At 41.6% G+C, this 22,156-nt stretch overlaps 1 protein-coding gene across 2 annotated transcripts in view; it reads right to left on the bottom strand.

The window, feature by feature from the left end:
• The window catches only part of ZC2HC1B (zinc finger C2HC-type containing 1B), a 101,589-nt gene extending 79,502 nt beyond the window's left edge, over positions 1–22,087 (bottom strand). The window contains exons 1-3 of one of the 2 annotated variants that reach the window (XR_010158219.1): positions 21,936–22,062; positions 2,228–2,289; positions 443–562 (exon numbers count right to left, since the gene is read on the bottom strand). Coding sequence is in view for 1 of the 2 variants with exons in the window: in XM_518779.7 (XP_518779.4) it covers positions 443–562; positions 2,228–2,289; positions 21,936–21,963 (210 nt within the window). In the remaining variant the exon portion in view is untranslated. Of the gene's footprint in view, positions 1–442; positions 563–2,227; positions 2,290–21,935 lie in introns of both variants that reach the window. The other variant, XM_518779.7, reaches the window with a different exon arrangement.
• Positions 22,088–22,156: the final 69 nt, after the last annotated feature.

The raw sequence follows: 22,156 nt of genomic DNA, 5'->3' as shown, positions 1-22,156 counted from the left end.
AACAGAACTGTGAAAATTGGGGAAAAGGAGAGTTTGTTTTTCAAAAGTACTCCTTAAAGAGGTTTGGAAAATACAGTAATATAATTTGCAAGCCACAAGAGTGAGGGAAAACACAAAAGAAAAATCAGAAAAATAAAGAAACTATAAAACTTTAAAGAAAAGCAAATGTAGATTAAAAGTGACTTTCTTCTCAGGTTAATTGCTAGATTTAAAGCCACTCTAATGAAAACATAAACAAGATTATTTTTTGCTATATCTGGAAAATATCTGAAGTGTATCTGGAAATCTAAGTGAGCAAGATTATAAAGAAAAAAGCAAAGGTGGATTACAGTTACATTACATTACTGTATTATCAAGCAAAAATGAAACCAGAAATCCCAGAAATAGGCCTTACAGTACCGCAGAATGTAATAACAAACACTAAAGAAGATATCAGGAGTACCTTGGATTGCGGAGTCTTCTTCACAGTAGGAATGTCAGTGCCCTGTAATCTTTGCTTCAAAGAACTGAAAGGTTTACGCTTTCTGTTGAAGAGTTTCTTACATATTGGTCCATGCCTTTCCTAGAAAACGAAGAGTAGGGATTGGAATTTCTAAAGTGCACAATCAGTTTTTAATGCCTAGGTGTACCTAGACAGCCCCCACTCCAGGGACTATGTTTGCTCCTCAGAGCCTAGTTCATTCTCTAACAGGTCACAGCAGAGCAAATCCATCTGGCTCTTCTCATCCATGTTACATATAACTAGATATTGTGCTTGAGCAAAGACAATAAAATGCCTTTATAGCTAAAAGACTTACTTCAAATTTGGGTTTATATATTTAACTCAAATGTGGGCAGTATGTTCTTTACTCCAATCAGTAGTCCTTCAAGTATTCAACATTTCTGATACAAAAACTGAAGAGCTAACATGCAGAGCTTTCCCTGTGTACCACCTGTATAAAATGTGCTACTGTACCACTATGGGACCTTGGCCCTCTCCCTTCATGGATGTGTGACACATAATAACCGTCATTGACACAGTAGCTTTGTCAGACCCCACAAAATACAAGCTCTATAAAAATCACTGCACTGGCTAAGAACAAGCCATCCATTTTAAGCTGAAGGAGAGAGAAAGATCAAATCATTTGATCAATGCCCTCCATAGCCTAGAAATAGGCTTAGGAAATGAAACTCAAAAGTATCCAAGATGTACCTGACATTTAGAGATCCCTCTGCAAATGGAACCTCCCAGGTCTCAAACTAATTCTCAGGGGGTGTGGCTCCAGGCTGGCAAAGGCAGTGACACACACTGGTGGACTACAGGGCCACAACCAGCCCCGCAAGCTCTCCCTCTAGTTTCAGGAGGCTCTAACCACAGTTAACTAAAAGACAGCTATTTCATTTTCTAAATTCTCCAGAAAAATAAAACCTACAACCTCATTTTATAGTCTTTTGTCCCAAACATAGTCAGGCTTACAGTCCACATCCTTTAAGTTCCAGATAAGCCTCCTTTATCTAAAATGTCCCAACTGACAGCTGTATTATCATCTTAGATTTTCTTTTTGAAAAAAATCATCTTTCTTGGGAACCCCTTTATAATATTGGGGCATACCATCTATTTGATTCCCTAATTTTGAAATAAATCAAGCTTTTATTCAACTTTATAGCCATCAATCGGGGACTTGACATGCCGTTAGCTTGAATCTGTACAACAATTAGATCTTGGAACAGGACTTACATCCATGTATCATTTTGTTCAAATGGTATAAAAACCCTCAAATTTGAAGGTTCTGTATACGTGGCAAAGCAGAAAACAGGAAGGTTAAAGGACTTGTCAGGATTAGTGACAAATTTGAGGCTAAAAGCCAGGTTTCCAGATGTCTAAAATTCAATGCTCATTCCTCTTGACTAGCTAATTTCCCTGGTGCTTTGGCCTTGAAATTTGAATTTTCGATGCTTAAAGAAAAGGCGGAAGAGCCAAAACCTCTTGAGGGATCATTGACGATGCCAAGAGACTTCCATCTGGCATCATTTCAGGAGGACCATGTTTAATAGGGTCGCTCTTGAATGAGGCAGCATCAATCTGCCTCAGTGTTCTCTGGGCCCACCAGCCATAGGTTATGTACTTTTCCTCTTCCCTTGCTTCCCCTCCACATCTGTCTTTAATCTTTGCACTGCCGCCTCCTCACTGACTTGACAGTTCATTTAAGTCCAATGAAACACATCTACAAAATGCCTTTATGTTTACCAGAACATCTGCTGCAAAACGTCTTCCACAGACTTCACAGGGAAACAATTCCTGATTGCCATCTGTGTAAAATTCAAGAGCACATTATGTTAGTTTCATGGAATTGCCTGGCTGAGAAGAAATGACTGACTGGAGGTGACCTCAATAGCTTGATATCCTCACTCTCTTTTCCCTCCCCACCAACTGCTCCTTCCCTTTGGGAAGACCCTGTGTAAACTAAACTCACCTGTGTTTTCCTTTCCTGATATAAACTCCTCACTTCACTAAACAAGTAAATTCCATATCCTTCAGGCAACCAGAGTATAATTATTTGATTTAATATTTAATATATTCTTACATGAAGTGCCTGATAACTTTGCTTGAGACATAAGCAAAAAATACCTTAGTATAAAGTGGTATTTTTACCACCAGTGGTAACATCTTTGGGACTCCTACTAGAATGTAAGTTCTGTGAAAGCTGAGACTGTGCCTATTTTATGCCCAATGCAAGTACTTGACCCATAGTAAGGTACTCAAGGTATTGGTTGAATGCATGGGCCAAGCAAGAATTGAATTTCTAACATAGAAACATTCATTCAATAAATAGATATTGGCTATATGCAATTCTGTGGAAATATTGGGAGAAATCATACATGGGACCAGCACAGAAAAAAAGTATGCAGATAAATCAATGACATTGGAAAAGTATCATGAGAAAAGCAAAATATTATGAAATTCTGAAAAAAGGTTTTTTGTATTACTTCCTTTTGGTTCATCAGGAGTCAAATATGCAAAGATTTAAAAAGCACTTCTATCAAAGCTATGATGTCTTAGGTTAATAAAAAAAGCAGTTTGAGGTCTGAGCATAGACTTTATATTAGACCAGTCATCTGGGCTTTACTTTACATGCAAGGAAAGCAACAAGGGACATTAAGTTGGAAGAATTAAACAGAGCTGTGGAAGATAGTGAAAAAGCTGCAGGTGGGTCAGGTGTGGTGGCTCACGCCTGTAATCCCAACACTATGGGAGGCTGAAGCAGGAGGATTGCTTGAGCCTAGGGATTCGAGACCAGCTTGGGCAACATAGGGAGATTGTGTCTCTACACAAAATAAAAAATTAGTTGGGCTTGGTGGCTCACGCCTGTGGTCCCAGCTACTCAGGAGGCTGAGGTGAGAGGATCACTTGAGCCCAGGAGGCAGAAGTTGCAGTGAGCCATGATCATAACACTGCACTCCAGCCTGGGAGACAGAGCAAGATCCTGTCTCCCCCACATACACACAAAAAAGCTGAAGGTGGAGGCCTGAAATGGAAAGGAAATAGGAGATGAGTGATTCTGTATCAAAGAGTCAACAGCCTGATTAGATTTGTGGGAGTTAGGAGGTGGCAAAGAGAAAAGAATGCTTGAGGACTATTCTACGTTTAGAGGCAGAAGGACTGAGAAGATGCTGGGAGTGTGGGATAGAAACAGGAAACTTGAAAAGAAGGGCCATCTTAGGAAGAAAAATGACTTCAGCTTTGGAAACACTGAGTTGAAATAGAGTTGTCCGGCCAGCAGGATGGAAATGAGGGAGGTCAGGGTTAGAGACACAGATGTAGGCTTTGAGAAATGAAGTAAAGGCATGATATTGCCAGGGAAGAAGTCATGGAAAGAGAAGTGCAGAGATGATCCTTAGGGAAACTTATATTTAAGGCCAAGAAAATGATGATGATAAGCCAGGAGGAGAAACAGGAGAGAACAGGGTCATGGAAATTGAAGGAAGACAGTTTGAAAAAGGAAGCCCTAGTTAACAGGAAGCAGATGGGTAGCCTGCTACAGACGTTGTTGATTTAAATGATTTCTTGTCACATCTGCTAATTGGTATTGTATTTTCAACACAGGCCATCCATCACAGCACACAGAAATACCTCTTGCCCTCCCTGTTCTTTTGGTGCAGTTTGTAAAACTTCATCTAAATATATATATATATATAAAATATATAAAATATGTATACATATTTTAAGCAAGGGTACCACAACCTGAAACTACTCATCTTGATTATAAAACTACTGCTGCTCTTTCTAAAACACTAGTGAAGGATAATCTATTTTTATGAATATTACAGTAACATTTGTGTGGTGTTTTCCTATGTTATCTCATGTGATCCTTACAGTGACCCTATAAGACAGGGTTAGTACTATTTCTATTTTACAAATGAGAAAACGGAGGCCCAAGTAGGCAACTTCTCTAAGACTGCAGGTAGTAAGTGGTAATACTGAGACTTGAATTTGAGTCTCTTTCCAAGTATTAAGACTGTTAATTCAACCGTCACTACAACTAGAGAGATGTTAGTACTCACCTGAAAACAACTAGAAGTCCCTAGAGGATCAATGACCTCTGGTTGAAATCAGTGAGTCAATGAATTTAAAATACTGACAGATACAGATGATATGATTCAATTCAATACTTGGATACAGATGGACCACCACCTTCTGAACCACATTCAACTCAGAAGCTTGAGTATAAGGAAGGAAGGGAACACTTACCTAGCCAGCTGAATCAAACAGGGAGATCAATGTGGTCTGCAGTGTTTGTTTCTGTGTATTGAATCACATGGAATATGTGATTGCTAGAACATTAAAAGAACCTTTTGAGACTTCTAAAATGCCTTTCAGTAGGTGAACGGTTAAACAAACTGTGGTACATCTATAGCCTGGAATACTGCTCAGCAATAAAAAGACCACTTTTTCTTTTTCTTTTTCTTTTTTTTTTTTGAGACAGGGTCTCGGTCTTTCACCCAGGCTAGGGTACAGTGGGATGATCACGGCTCATTACAGCCTCTACTTTCTGGACTCAAGCAATCCTCCCACCTCAGCTTCTTGAGTAGCTAGGACAACAGGCATGTGCCACCACACCCAGCTAGCTTTTTTATTTTTTGTGGAGACGGGGTCTCACTATATTGCTTAGACTGGTCTCGAACTCTTGGGCTCAAGCAGTCCTCCCACCTTGGCCTCCCAAAGTATTGGGATTGCAGGTGTAAGCCACTGTGCCCAGCCAAAAAAGAACACCACTGATACATGCAATAATCTGGATGGATTTCAATGCTGGGTGAAACGAGCCCATCTTCAAAGGTCACATACTGTGTGATTTCACCTGCACAACTTATTAAAAAATGACAAAAATTAGAGAGATAGGACACAGATTAGAGACTGTAAAAGGATAAAGATGAGTGGGAGTGGGGTGGAAGGTGGTTGTGATTCTATGGGGTTAGAATGAGGGAGATCTCTGTGTGATGGAATAGTTGTGTATCTTCACTGTGAGGTGGTTCTGCGTGTTATCAAATGGTACAGACTCTGAACACACCATATACTAATGTTAGTTTCCTGGTTTTGATATTGTACTATAGTTATTTAAGATGTAACTTAGGGAAAACTGGGTAAATGGCATACAGCATCTCTCTGTGCTATTTTGTAACATTTTGTAAAACTATAATTACGGCAAAATAAAAAGTTTAAAAATAATATCTAGGGGTCAGCAAACTGTAGCCAGTGGGCCAAATCTGATGCCTTTTTTTTTTTTGTAAATAAAGTTTTATAGGAACACAGCCATGCTCATTTGTATACATAGCATTTATTGCTGCTTTCCTGCTCCAACAGCAGAGTTTAATACTTTCGATGAAGGCCATATGACCTGCAAAGCCAAAAATTATGCTACTTGGCCTCTGACAGAAATAGGTTGCTAAAAATTGCTGAACCATTTTTATATTAATTTAAAGGAATTTGTGGGAGAATAACATGGAAAAATATTAATGAAACATTTTGTTCATATATTTACTAATAAAGACTGGAAGGGCACACACAGAGTAATTACTTTGGGTATGAATAAAGATGAATATTACTTTTAGTTTTCTGTATTTCCAAACTTTTAATGAAAATTATGCATCACTATTTTAAAAATCAGAACAAATGAGTGCCTTTCAAAAAATAAAAAGAAACCCTTTGGAAGAAAATGTTCTAAAACAATGAGTATCACCTCAGCGATTTCTTTTTCCTCTCTATCTGGAATCATATAATAGTAAACTATTATAGTGGCTATTATTTTTAAACATTGGTTTATAATCTTTGAAAATGTTAAAAATGAGTAACAGAAAGTAATCTGGGAGTGATAAAGCTTTGTTTAACACATCAAAAATAAAACATAGGCCAGGAATGGTGGCTCACAACTGTAATCCCAGCATATTTGGGAGGCTAAGGTGAGAGGATTGCTTGAGCCCAGGAGTTCAATACCAGCCTGGGAAACACAGTGAGACTCTCATCTCTACAAAAAATTTTAAAAATTGGCCAGGCATGGTAGCATGCACTTGTGGTCCCAGTTACTCAGGAGGCTGAGGCCAAAGAATCACTTGAGTCCAGGAGGCTGAGGTTGCAGTGAGCCATGATTGATTGTGCCTGCTGGGCAACAGAGCTAGACCCTGTCTCAAAAAAAAAAAATCAGGGACAACTTGAGCAGGAAAAAAAAAAAAACACAAACAAACAAACATTACAAAGAAGCATGGAGAGAATTAGGGTTAGATTAAAATTGAAAAAGTTTTACTTTACTTTTGACCAGATATTCTCTTTCTTGAGCTGGAAGTTAAGAATGCTTTGTAGAGAACTAAGCTATCCACATTTTCTTAAAGGAGCATGGTAGAGAAGAAAAAAGGAAGACACTTTCTCATTCAGATGCCTGCAAATCACAGAACTCTTCAGTTCTTTGCAGTACAGAACATGCAAATATTTAGCAATATCAACATCTTCCTAGGCCCTATGGCAAGGGGGTGGAATAACGGCCTCAACTTACCAATAAAATTTATCTCAGGAACATAAGTCATAAGATAAGAAAAAGAATTAAGACTCAGGATAGCAGATCCTATCTAATTTAGAGCTTCCCGTCTAATTTTGCTTTCTCCCTAAACCCCAATAAAGCTATAGTAAAGTGACAAAGGGACATAGAAACATAGGACAGGGAGGAAAGAAAACAAGAAACCTAAAATTTGGAAAGCTAATAGACATTGTAACTGACTTGGAGGACTTAAAGCAACACCAAACTCTACTTCCCAAACTAACAGTAAGGGAGAACTGAGAACCATCCAGATTCACACTACAGACTCTTAAAAGTCACAGGAACTCCTGGACAGCATGTACCTCTAAAACTGAGGCAGGCGAATGAGGAGGAAGAGACTGTCAAAATATGGAGGACCAAGGGGAAAGCTGTTTGAAAGAAGTTAAGATTCCTAGATTGCGCCCTGCCCCCAACCCCTGCCCCACACCGCAAGTCTCCTACTCCTTGGATAAATGCCCTTCCCTGTCTCTAGGTGATTCTACTTTCTGGAAAGGAAAAAATATGCAGTCTGTGCATTAGTCAATATAAAGCATGTCTGAAGGCATGAGTATAGAGCAAACACAGATAGGTAGGTATAGATACAGACATACAGTCAATTCTCATTATTTTTGGTAGTTAAGTTCTATAAAGTCACTGTGAGCACTGAATTAGCAAATACTGAACTGTGGCTCCTAGGGGAAATATAGGGTTAGGTTCCTGTGAGTCTCTGGTCACAACATTTTTGTTAATGGATCAATACAAAACCTTGTTTTATGCATGTTTCTGTTTAAAGACACCTTCTTTATAGTGTTGATTCAGTAATGTTGAACTCATGCCAATAGTGCTGTAACTCATGACTGAATGTTTACCTAATGCACATATTTTCTCCTTAGGGCAAATCACAGCCTTGAGCTTAGGAACACTAGACAGCACTTCAGCACTGTTCTAGGCAGCCTTTCCCCTCCCCTTCCGCCTTTGAGACAAGGTCTTGCTCTGTCACCCAGGCTGGAGTACAATGGTGCGATCTTGGCACACTGCAACCTCTGCCTCCTGGATTCAAGCGATCCTCCCACCTCAGCCTCCTGAGTAGCTGGGAGCACAGGCCCACACCACCACACCTGGCTAACATGGCCATTTTAAACAGTGAAATCACCAAAGAAAAAGCACAAAAATGTGGAAAATGTGGCACTAAATAGCCCATGGAAGGAACTTGAGTACATTATGAACACTAAAACAAGAAAGTAGAGTACTACCTTGTTCAACCTCAACTGGGAAAATGTGCTGAATGACTCAACTTTTTTATCACTATGTGCATGTCTGCAAATGACTGTAAAAGTGCCACAAGTACTGATGTTAGGGTTACAAGTAAGTTTTAGCAAGTAGGTAAATTTGCAAACAGGGAATCCATGAATAACAATAATCAGCTATATATGTATGCATGTCTACGTATACATGTATACAGGTACATATATACAATCTAGTGATTAATTTCATGAATAGTGATACTGAAAGCAGAGAATATCCACATGCCCATCTTCTTCTACTTGGCTTAGAGGACTCTGCTTGCCAAACCCTTACCCTCAGGGCAAAATGTAACTTCTCTGGGAATCAAATTATTCCACTAGCAAATATGTAAAGATACTGATATTGGGAGATTCCCACACAGCTCACTCAGACCACCCTACAATACAGCTCAGTCATGAAATACTGCTCACTTGTTCATTATTTCCATTTTTTTCCTCTTCCAGTCTTAATGATGAGCAAACAGACAGGAATTTCCAAAGATCTGAAGAACGTCTCTAGCAGGTAAGTCCAAAACAGACAAAAAAAAAATTAAAGGAAAATTATAACTCTTAGAAATTAAAAAAGTCTTGCTGGGCACAGTGGCTCACGCCTGTAATCCCAGCACTTTGGGAGGCAGAGGCGGGTGGATCACCCGAGGTCGGTAGTTTGAGACCAGCCTGACCAACATGGAGAAACCCTGTCTCTACTAAAAATACAAAAATTAGCCAGGCGTGGTGGTACATGCCTGTAATTCCAGCTACTCAGGAGGCTGAGGCAGGAGAATAGCTTGAACCCAGGAGGTGGAGGTTGTGGTGAGCCGAGATGGCGCCATTGCACTCCAGGCTGGGCAAAAAGAGCAAAACTCTGTCTCAAAAAAAAAAAAAAAAAAAAAAAAAAGAAATTAAAAAAGTCTTTAGGAGAAAAACTCAACAGAGAGTTGAAAGATAAAATTAGGAAAATCTTCCAGAAAATAAAGTAAAATGGCATAGAAATGGGAAAGAAACAAGCAAATTAGAATACCAGTCCAGACGGGTCTACTCCAAATAATACTTCAAGAGAGAAAAAGGAGAAAATACAAGGAAGAGAATAAAAATAATTTTTAATTATTTCCAAAAAAGAAGGACATAAACCTCCTGTGGTGGTTAATATTGAGTGTCAACTTGACTGAATTGAAGGATGCAAAGTATTCATCGTGGGTGTGTCTGTGAGGGTGTTGCCAAAGGAGATTAACACTTGAGTCAGTGGGCTGGGAAAGGCAGACCCACCCTCAATCTCGGTGGGCACCATCTAATCAGCTGCCAGCAAGGCTAGAATATAAAGCAGGCAGAAAAATACGAAAAAAACTAGACTGGCCTAACCTCCTAGCCAACACCTTTCTCCTGTGCTGGATGCTTCTAGCCCTTGAACATCAGACTCCAAGTTCTTCAGTTTTGGGACTCAGACTGGCTCTCCTTGCTCCTCAGCTTGCAGATGGCCTATTGTGGGACCTTGTGATCATGTGAGTTAATACTTAATACATTTCCCTTTATATATATATATATTCCCCTTATATATATTTCCTATTAGTTCTGTCTCTCTAGAGAACCCTGACTAATACAGATTTTTGTACCAGGAGTTCTAGAAGAACAGAATATTAAGAATGGGGTTCTTTCATTGGTTTTGGGGTTTCTGGAGTTGGCTGCTTAATATAATTAGACCCAAAAATGCTAATGACTCTACTTCTAATAGTATGGAGAACACTGATAGACTTTGGCATGAACTGTTTAGAGAGTTACACAAAATAAATGCATTTGACACTCCTGATTCATTGCTCATGAGAGGCAAGGAGTTTAGTTACTCTATACATAATACCTTTGACCACATGTGGAGAACCAAGGAACATAATGAAGCTGGTTGGTTGCTCCTAAGTTCAGGGGACAGAGTAATGAAAGAAAATGATGAATTCAGGGATTTTAACTCCCAGCTTCAGAAGCAGATACTGAGCCTCAAATCTCCTAAGATTGCCCTGAGTGAGAGTCTTATCTCCTGTAGAGAAAGAGCTGAAATTGTGGAAAAACAGATACAAGCTCTTATCATGCAAGTGGCTGACCTGCAATGAAAGGTGCATGCACAGCCTTGCCAAGTGTCTACTGTTAAAGTGAGGGAATTGATTAGAAAAGAATGGGACCCTGCAACTTTGAATGGGGACATATGGGAAGACCCCGATGAAGCTGGGGACACTGAGTTTGTAAACTCTGATGAACCTTTTTTGCCAGAAGAAACAGCTTCCCCCTCCCCAGTAGTGGCAACATCCCTTCTCCGACCCATGCTGCTGTCAGCCTTTCCACCTTTGTCTGAGGAGATAAACCCTGTGCTGCCTGAGGCAACAGTGATGGCCTCCCCTGAGACAGTTGCCAGGCAAGATAATGTTGATTCTCCTCAGAAACCACCTCCAACACCTCTGTTTGCTTCTAGATCTATAGACAAAATTCCTGTGGGGCCCTAGAGGTGAGGTTGAGAATGTGACCCATGAGGAGGTGCGATACACTCGAAAAGAATTGTTTTCTAACTTATATAAACAGAAATCTGGAGAACAGGCATGGGAATGGATATTAAGGGTGTGGTATAATGGTGGAAGGAACATAGAGTTGGATCGGGCTGAATTTATAGATTTGGGGACACTAGTAGAGACTCTGCATTTAATGTTGCAGCTCAGGGAGTTAAAAAAAAATTCTAATAGTTTATTTGCTTGGTTAGCTGAAATATGGATTAAAAGATGGCCCACTGGGAGCAAGCTGGAAATGCCTGATCTCTCTTGGTTTAATGTAGAAGAAGGGATCCAAAGGCATAATGATGGTGGAGTGGATTAGTCACTTTAGACCTACTCATCCCATCAGGGAGGGTCCAGAAAATATACCCTTGACCAATGCCTTGTAAAACAGATTTGTGAGGGCAGCACCTGCATCTCTGAAGAGCCCTGTAATTGCCTTTCTCTGTATGTCACATCTAACAGTGGGATACACAGTCACTCAACTACAAAATTTAAAAACAATGGGAATAGGCCAGGTGCAGTGGTGGCTCAAGCCTGTAATCTGAACACTCTGGAAAGCTGAGGTGGGCAGATCACTTGAGGTCAGGAGTTCGAGACCACCCTGGCCAATATGATGAAACTCTGTCTCTACTAAAAATACAAAAATTAGCTGGAAGTGGTGGTGAGCACCTGCAGTCCCACATACCCGGGAGGCTGAGGCGGGAGAATCCTTTGAACCTGGGAGGTGGTGGTTGCAGTGAGCTGAGATTTTGCCACTGCACTGCAGTCTGGGTAACAGAAAGAGACCTCATCTCAAAAACAAAAAATAAATAAAAGAATAAATAAATAAATTGATATGATTTGGCTCTGTCTCCACCAAACTCTCAACTTGAATTGTATCTCTCAGAATTACCACATGTTGTGGGAGGGACCCAGGGGAAGGTAATTGAATCATGGGGGCTGGTCTTTCCCATGCTGTTCTTGTGATAGTAAATGAGTCTCATGAGATCTGATGGGTTTTTCAGGGGTTTCCACTTTTGCTTCTTCCTCATTTTCTCTTGCTGCCACCATGTAAGAAGTGCCTTTCACCTCCTGCCATGATTCTGAGTCCTCCCTAGCCATGTGGTACTGTAAGTCCAATTATACCTCTTTTTCTTCCCAGTCTCAGATATGTCTTTATCAGCAGTGTGAAAACAGACTAATACAGTAAATTGGTACCAGTAGAGTGGGGTGTTCCTGAAAAGATACCTGAAAATGTGGAAGTGACTTTGGAACTGGGTAACAGGCAGAGGTTGGAACAGTTTGGAGGGCTCAGAAGAAGACAGGAAAATGTGGGAAAGCTTGGAACCTCCAAGAGACTTGTTGAATGGCTTTGACAAAATGCTGATGGTGATATGAACAATAAGGTCCAGGTTGAGATGATCTCAGATGGAGATGAGGAACTTGTTGGGAACTGAAGCAAGGGTGACTCTTGTTATTTTTTATCAAAGAGACTGATGGCATTTTGCCCCGCCCTAGAGATTTGTGGAAATTTGAACTTGAGAGATATGACGTAGGGTACCTGGTGGAAGAAATTTCTAAGCAGCAAAGCATCAAAAGGTGACTTGGGTGCTGTTAAAAGCATTCCATTTTAAAAGGGAAATAGACGATAAAAGTTCAGAAAATTTGCAACTTGATGATGCAGTAGAAAAGAAAAACCCATTTTTTGAGAAGAAATTAAAGCCAGCTGCAGAAATTTGCATAAGTAGCAAGGAGTCTAATGTTAATCCCCAAGACCATGGAAAAAATGTCTCCAGGCCATTTCAGAGACCTTCACAGCAGCCCCTCCCATCGAACGCCCAGAGGTCTAGGAGAAAAAAGTGGTTTCCTGGGGCAGGGCCCAGGGTACCCATGTACAGCCTAGGGACTTGGTGCCCTGTGTCCCAGCCACTTCAGCTGTGGCTGATTGGGGCCAATGTACAGCTTGGGCTATGCCTTCAGAGGGTGGAAGCCCCAAGCCTTGGCAGCTTCCATATGGTGTTGAGCTTGCGGGTGCACAGAAGTGAAGAACTGAGGTTTGGGAACTTCCCCCTAGATTTCAGAAGATGTATGGAAACGCCTGGATTCTCAGGCAAAAGTTTGCTGCAGGGGTGGGGCCCTCATGGAGAACCTCTGCTAGGGCAGTGAGGAAGGGAAATCTGGGGGTGGAGCCCCCACACAGAGTCCCTAGTGGAGCTGTGAGAAGAGGGCCACTGTCCTCCAGACCCCAGAATGGTAGATCCACTGACAGCTTGAACTGTGTGGCTCGAAAAGCCATGGACACTCAACACCAACCCATGAAAGCAGGCAGGAAGGAGGCTGTACCCTGCAAAGCCACAGAGGCAGAGCTGCCAAGACCTTGGGAACCCACCTCTTGCATCAGCATGACCTGGATGTGAGACATGGAGTCAAAGGAAATCATTTTGGAACTGTAAAATTTGACTGCCCTGCTGGATTTCACATTTGCATGGGCCCTGTAACCCCTTTGTTTTGGCCAGTTTCTCCCATTTGAAATGGCTGTATTTGCCCAATACCTGCACCCTCATTTTATCTAGGAAGTAACTGGCTTGCTTTTGATTTTACAGTTCATAGGTGGAAGGGACTTGCCTTGTTTCAGATGAGACTTTGGACTGTGGAGTTTTGGATTAATGCTGAAATGAGTTAAGACTTTGGGAGACTGTTGGGGAGGCATGATTGGTTTTGAAATGTGAGGACATGAGATTTTCAGGGGCCAGGGGCAGAATGATATGGTTTGGTTGTGTCCCTACCCAAATCTCCACTTGAATTTTATCTCCCAGAATTCTTGTGTGTTGTGGGAGGGACCCAGAGGAAGATAACTAAATGGGGGCCGGTCTTTCCCATGCTATTCTTATGATAGTGATTGAGTCTCATGAGATCTGATGGATTTATGAGGGATTTCCACTTTTGCTTTTTCCTCATTTTCTCTTGCTGCCACCATGTAAGTAGTGCCTTTTGCCTTCTGCCATGATTCTGAGGCCTCCCCAGCCATGTGGAACTGTAAGTCTGATTAAACCTCTTTTTCTTCCCAGTCTCAGGTATGTCTTCATCAGCAGCATGAAAATAGACTAATACATAAATTTAAAAAATAAATATAGTGGGAATATTTGGATCCCGAGGTGGCAGGGGCCAAGTGGCAGCACTCAGCCATCAAAGGCAAGGTGGATGTAGCTACTGTAATGGACTGCAGAGGCAAAGTGGCAACAATCAGAATAGTCTGACACATATAGAGCTCTGGCACTGACTAATCACAGTGTTTCTAGAAGTGAAACTGAAAGGAAGCCTACTGTATTTTTACTTAATTTATATAAGCAGAAAACTTCTAGGTCAAATGGACAAAAGACTAATCTGAATTATAAAAACAGAGAATCATGGCCCCTTAATTTCCAGACTTGAGCCAGTTTACGAACCCAGAGCTGCTTGAATGAAGGGGAGGCCGGGTCCCCTTGAAAAAGGACTCCATTACACTACTGACAATTTATGCTGTTAATCTTTCTCCCATCCTTCCCCAAGAAGACCTCTGGCCTTGTACCAGGGCAACTATGCATTGGGGAACAAGGAAATGATCAGACATTTCGGAAACTACTGGACACTGGCTCTGAGCTGATGTTGATTCCAGGGGACCCAAAACGTCATTATGGTCCTCCAGTTAACGTACGGGCTTATGGAGGTCAGGTAATAATGGAGTTTCAGCTCAGGTCCAAATTACAGTGGGTCCGGTGGATCCCTGGACTCATCCTGTGGTCATTTCCCCAGTGCCAGAATGCAAAATTGGCATAGACATACTTAGCAGCTGGCAGAACCCCCACATTGGCTCCCTGATTGGTCGGGTGAGGATTATTATGGTGAGAAAGGCCAAATGGAAGCCATAAGCACTGTCTTTACCTAGAAAAATAGTAAATCAAAAACAGTATCACATCCCTGGAGAGACTGTGGCGATTAGTACCACCATCAAGGACTTGAAAGACTCAGGGTGGTGATTCCTACCACATCCCTGTTCAACTCTCCCATTTGGCCTGTGCAGAAGACAGATGGATCTGGAAGAATGACAGTGGATTATCATAAGCTTAACCAAGTGGTGACTCCAACTGCAGCTGCTGTACCAGATGTGGTTTCATTGTTTGAGCCAATTAACACATTTCTTGGTACCTGGTATGCAGCCATTGACTTGGCAAATGCCCTTTTCTCCATTCCTGTCCGTAAGACCCACCAGAAGCAATTTGCCTTCAGCTGGCAAGGCCAGAAATATACCTTTACTGTTCTACCTCAGAGGTATATTAACTGTTTGGCTTTGTGTCATAATCCAATTCAGAGAGACCTTGATCACTTTTTGCTTCCACAAGGTATCACACTGGTCCATTACATTGATGACATTATGCTGACTGGATCCAGTGAGCAAGAAGTAGTAAACACACTGGACTTATTGGTGAGATATTTGCGTGCCACAGGATGGGAAATCTGATGAAAATTTAGGGAACTTCTTCCACAATAAAATTTCTAGGGGTCCAGTGGTATGGGTCCTGTTGAGATATTCCTTCTAAGATGAAGGATAAGTTGCTGCATTTGGCCCCTCCTACCACCAAGAAAGAGGCACAATGTCTAGTGGATCTATTTGGATTTTGGAGGCAACACATTTCTCATTTGGGTGTGTTAATCCCGCCCATTTATCAAGTGACCTGAAGCTGCCAGTTTTGAGTGGGGTCCAGAACAGGAGAAGGCTCTACAACAGGTCCAGGCTGCTGTGCAAGCTGCTCTGTCAATTGCGCCATATGACCCAGCAGATCCAATGGTACTTGAGGTGTCAGTGGCAGATAGCGATGCTGTTTGGAGCCTTTGGCAGGCCCCCAAAGGTGAATCACAGTGGAGGCCTCTAGGATTTTGGAGCAAGGCTCTGCCATCTTCTACAGATAATTACTCTTCTTTTGAGAGACAGCTCTTGGCCTGTTACTGGGCTTTGGTGGAAACTGAACGTTTGACTGTGGGTCATCAAGTCACCATGCAACCTGACCTGCCTATCACGAACTGAGTGCTTTCTGACCCATCTAGCCATAAAGTGGGTCATGCACAGCAGCATCCATCATCAAATGGAAGTGTATATACGTGATTGGACTCAAGCAGGTCCTAAAGGCACAAGTAAGTTACATGAGGAAGTGGCTCAAATGCCCAAGGTGGAGACTCCTGCCACCTTGCCTTCTCTCCCCTAGCCTGCACAAATGGCCTCATGAGGAGTTCTCTATGATCAGTTGACAGAAAAAGAGAAGACTAGAGCCCGGTTCACAGATGGTTCTGCACAATATGGAGGCACCACCCAAAAGTGGACAGCTGCCTTTCTAGGACATCCCTGAAGGACAGCCCCTTCCTAGGACATCCCTGAAAGTGGTGAGGGAAAATTTTCCCAGTGGGCAGAACTTTGAACAGTGCACTTGCTTGTGCACTTTGCATGAAAGGAGAAATGGTCAGATGTGCAATTATATACTGATTCATGGGCTGTTGCCAGTAGTTTGGCTGGATAGTCAGGGACTTGGAAGAAGCATGATTGGAAAATTGGTGACAAAGAAATTTGGGGAAGAGGTATGTGGATGGACCTCTCTGAGTGGTCAAAAACTGGAAAGATATTTGTATCCCATGTGAATGCTCACCAACTGGTGACCTCAGCAGAGGAGGATTTTAATAATCAAGTGGATAGGATGACCCGTTCTGTGGACACCACTCAGCCTCTTCCCCAGCCACCCCTGTCGTCGCCCAATGGGCCCATGAACAAAGTGGCCATGGTGGCAGGAATGAAGGTTATGCATGGACTCAGCAACATGGACTTCCACTCACCAAAGCTGACCTGACTACAGCCACTGCTGAGTGCCCAATTTGCCAGCAGCAGAGACCAACACTGAGACCTCGATATGGCACCACTTCTCAGGGTGATCAGCCAGCTACCTGCTGGCAGGTTGATTACATTGAACCTCTTCCATCATGGAAAAGGCAGAGGTTTCTCCTCACTGGAATAAACACTCACTCTGGATATGGGTTTGCCTATCCTCTATGCAATGCTTCTGCCAAGACTACCATCCATGGACTCATAGCATGCCTTATCCACTGTCATGGTATTCCACACAGCATTGCCTCTCTTTACAGAGAGAGAGGCACTCACTTTACAGATAAAGAAGTGCAGCAGTGGGCGCATGCTCATGGAATTCACTGGTCTCACCATGTTCTTCATCATCCTGAAGCAGTTGGATTGATATAACGGTGGGATAGCCTTTTGAAGTCACAATTACAACAACTAGGTGACAATACGTTGAAGGGCTGGGGTAAAGTTCTCCAGAAGATCGTGTATGCTCTACTACTCCACAACAGAGGTAAGGAAGAGTAGGCATGGAATACAGGAGATCTATTAGGGTGTCTCTTAGTATTACCATGTCCTTTGATTCAGGTCAATGGGAAACTACAACAGCCCAATCCAGGCAGGACTACAAATGGCCCAGACCCTTCAGGAATGAAGGTTTGGGTCACTCCACCAGGAAAAAACCATGACCTGCTGAGGTGCTTGCTGAAGAAAAAGGGAATACAGAATGGGTAGTAGAAGAATGTAGTCATCAATACCAGCTATGACCACGTGACCAGCTGCAGAAATGAGGACTGTAATTGTCATTAGTATTTCCTCCTTCTTTTGTTAAAAACATGTTTGTGCATGTACACACGTGTACTAAGAAGATATCTTCATTTTATTTACTTTTTCCTTCATCATGTGACATAAGATTTATTGACTTCACATCAGCATTTAAGAATTGTTAACTTTATGTAATAGTATTTGGGTTGGGGATTGGTGCATTTCTGGTTGTATGAAGGATAGTTGTATTACGTTAGGCATAATTATGACCTTATTATTGTCTTTATTTGAAGATTATGTATGATCTCAGGAGATGGGTATGGGTTGAAGTTGACAAGAGGTAGACTGGTGATGGTTAATACTGAGTGTCAACCTGATTGGAATGAAGGATGCAAAGTTATTGATCCTGGGTGTGTCTGAGAGGGTGTTGCCAGAGGAGATTAACATTTGAGTTAGTGGGCTGGGGAAGGCAGACTCATCCTTAATCTGGGTGGGCACCACCTAGTCACCTGCCAGTGCAGATCGAATCTAAAGCAGGCAGAAAAAAAAATGTGAAAAGACTAGACTGGCCTAGCCTCCCAGCCTACATCTTTCTCCTGTGCTGGATGCTTCCTGCCCTCAAACATTGAACTCCAAGTTCTTCAGTTTGGGCACTGTACTGGTTGTCCTTGCTCCTCAGCTTGCAGACGGCCTATTGTGGGACCTTGTGATTGTGAGTTAATACTTAATAAATTCCCCTTTATATACAGATCTAGCCTATTAGTTCCATCCCTCTAGAGAACCCTAATATACCTTCTGATTTAAAAGACTCAGTAAAATGGAAGTTTCAGAACAGTGAAGACAGATTCTACAGACTTCCAAAGAAAAATCAGATACAAATGATCAGCAATCAGGATGGCTTCAGATTCCCAAAAAGCAAAATTGGAAATGGAAACAAATGGAAGAAACCCTTTAAACTTCTGAGGTAAAATAATCTACAACCAAGAATTCTATATTCAGTCAAGCTGTCAATCCAACATAAGAGTAGAATATATTTCCAGACATCCAAGTTCCCAAAAAGTCTACATCCCCTGTACCCCATTTCATGAATTACTGGAGGACATGATCCACAAGCATGTGAATGAGATATAGGAAAAGGCAATTATAGACTGGATAGAGAAAAGGGAATTCCCAGTATGATAGCTGGGCACAACAACCAAAGAGCAACCAGTCGAGGTTTGAGGTGTGTGATTAGAGACAGACGTGTTGACGGCTATCACGACTAAGATATTCACTGCCTTCATAATCTCAAGATAGTATATTCAAGGAAGTCTGGCTCCCATTTTGTTCTACACTTGTCATGTTTGGCCATATTCTAATAAAGTGCCTGCTCTCCCTTTTGTGTCCTGATCTCTAGATCAGTTGGAGACACTCATTTCACCCCATAGGAAGGTTCTGCATTGATCTTGAGAGGTCAGGGTGAGTTTAGAAGCAGAAAATATAAAACGAGAATGCAATCCTCTAAGCATATTTCTGCAGATCCTGGATGCCTAAACTGTGACTTGTTCCCTAAAACTCACTCATCACCTTGCTCACTGACATCTAAACATGGGTTCTTGTAAACTCTAGAAATGGAAGTCAGACCCAGGGACTGTTCACAGTTCATCTTCCCTAGGATGCTTTCATCTAATTGGTAGCAAACACTGACCTCAAAAAGCTAAGTTTGTTTATTTCAATTGTTCAAAATGAACCAAGATGTTGTGTTTAAGGATACTATACAAGTGGCTTTTAAAAAGAAGGAAAAACTTAACGCAGGTTAAGTATCCCTTATCCAAAATGCTTGGGACCAGAAGTGTTTCAGATTTTTTTTCAGACTTTGGAACAAGATATCATGGGGATGGGACCCAAGTCTAAACACTTTATTTCGTATGTCACCTTACACACACAGCCTGAAAGTAACTTTTTGCAATATTTTAAATACTTTTGTGCATGAAACAAAGCTTGTATTAAGTACTTATGCACGGTATTTTCTATTTGTTGTCTCACATTGGCACTCAACGTTTTTGGATTTTGGATTAGAGATGTTCAACTTCTATGACAGCTGGATACTATGCAAGAATTACCTGAGGGGAAAGAGTGAAATAAAATCAAGGATGGATTCACAGGGGACTTCTATGTTCTATTTCTTAACTTGAACAGTGGCCCTGTGTTTGCTTTAAATATTCTCCTGTAAGTTTCACAATTAAAATGCAAGGCCATTAGAATTTCTACCTTCTCTGCCCTTTAACTGGAACAAGACTGATAAAGCATACCAATGTCAACCCACATGAAGAAGTAACATATAATTATTGAAAATGTAACAGTAAAGTTACAAGAGGTTAGAGTTCTTTCAACTGAGGTGACTTGATGACATCAAAATGGAGATGTAGATACAGGGCATCACAGGTAATACACACAAGCGGTAACTGCACTTCAGACACTTAGACTTGTAAAGTAACAGTACAGACAGTCCTCAACTTATGATGGTTCAAGTTAACAATTTTTCCATGATGGTGAGAAAGCAATATGTATTCAGTAGAAAGTGGTACAATCCTCTCATGATGCTGGGCAGCAGTGGTGAGCCACTGCTCCCAGTCAGCCATGTGATCACGAGGGCAAATTGATAACTCTACAGCGTGCTGTATTGCCAGATGATTTTGCACAACTGTGGGCTAATGGAAAGTATTCTGAGCAAGTTTAAGGTAGGCTAGGCTGAGCTATGATGTTCAGTAGGTTAGGTGTAGTAAATGCATTTTTGGCTTACCATGTTTTCAGCTTATGGTGGGCTTATCAGGGCATAATCCCACCATGAGTCAAGGAGCATCTGTGGTACTATGATATCCAAGTGGTTTTACACCAGTCACGGGCAGTGCTTAAACAAAATAGGTGGGCCGGGTGTTGGTGGCTCATGCCTGTAATCCCAGCACTTTGGGAGGCTGAGGCGGGCGGATCATAAGGTCAAGAGTTTGAGACCAGCCTGGCCAACATGGCGAAACCCTGTCTCTACTAATACAAAAATTAGCTGGGCATGGTGGTGCACACCTGTAATCCCAGCTACTCGGGAGGCTGAGGCAGGGGAATCGCCTGAACCCGGGAGCTGGAGGTTGCAGTGAGATGAGATCGCGCTACTGCACTCCAGCTTGGGCGACAGAGCTAGACCTGTCTTGGCAAAAAAAAAAAAGTTTAAGATACAAATTCTTCAAGATTTTGCCCCCTGCCTGGATCTCTTAGGCCTTTCTCTCCTCCCTAACCCCAGTGATTCTAGGCCCTGCTATGGTTCTTTCTACGTTTAATTCTTTTCTGAAATCTTTCCCATCTATCCATTCATTCATACACTACTTTGTGACTGTATACTGAATGCCAGGCACCCTTCCAGACCTAAGGATAAAGCAATAAATAAAACACTGTGCCTTCAGGGTTTGTCCTGCGAGAGGAGACTGAAAAACAGTCCTCTGCGTCAACAGATGTTGTGGAGAACATAAACCAGGGAAGGAGGGTCAAGGATGCAGGGGAGGGATGCGTGCAGGATTTTTAAATACAAGCTCAGGGAATAGCCTATAGTGAAGGTTACAGCTGAGCATCAACCATGAGGAAGGTCTGTCTGCAGTGAAAGCACTTCTGGGGGAACAGCAAGTACCAAGATTCTAATTACAAGTGGTACTTACCACAGTGATAGTATTGCCAGTTACATTTCGCTGCACCTATCCTGCCTCCTCAGACCATGTGGCTCCTGAAGGCAAAAACCCTCTGATCTCTTGGGCTCCCAACATTTAGCATGGAGCTTTTATGTTCAGTTCCCAATAATCATTTATAGATTTTTAGAGAACCAAGATATCAGAAAATTCATTTAAAGTATCATGAATTTGTTCTTTAGAATAAAATTAAAATATTTAAGTTTGGAGTATAACCTGCCTAAATCACAATATGCTTCATCAAGACTCGTGGCCTAGTCTTTTTCTCTTAATTGCAAAATATATAATATATGGATTTAAACACAGTGAAGTTAGCACCTCATAACACAGAATTTGAGTAACATGACAAAGAAACATCCAATGCCTATTAAGACTCTTGCTGTTTTTGAGAATCTTCAGTTGAGACAGCTATCAAAATAAATGGCCAATCCTTTTAGTACTTACATTCTCAATATTGACATAAACCATCATCTGACCCTTTACTTCACAGGTTGGCATTTAAATACATTCTCTCCAGTATCCTACTTCTGCAATGACAAGCTCTTCAGTTAAGATTTTTTTCTAGCCAATGTTGGTAGAATACCTAATGCCATCAGTTTTGACAACTCTTTAAAAATCCTACAATACTTAGATTTAAACGGATCACACATGGTAGAACAAGCTAATACCTACCAGCTTTGGAAAAGCCATAAATGAATGATTACAGATGAAGGCATTTTCTAATAATTTAGATATCAAGTGCAGCTCACCTGCCAAAAATGGTTCTGCCCCAGCCATTCTGTTCCTAACTCAGAGCAACAGTGTTCACAGATTTTTACAGCCCAGTCCAGATAACAACATACTAGTCAAGAACATAAACCAGGACCACTAATCTGTTGCAAGAAGTCACAGTTTACCAAATAATCAACAATTGTGATGATGTCATTGCCTAAACCTTGAAAAAGTTTAAATCAGTTAAAACAAAAATCAA

This window comes from Pan troglodytes, chromosome 5 (genome assembly GCF_028858775.2).
Source record: "Pan troglodytes isolate AG18354 chromosome 5, NHGRI_mPanTro3-v2.0_pri, whole genome shotgun sequence".
Lineage (NCBI taxonomy): Eukaryota > Metazoa > Chordata > Mammalia > Primates > Hominidae > Pan > Pan troglodytes.
This window is presented reverse-complemented; position numbering and strand designations above follow the sequence as displayed.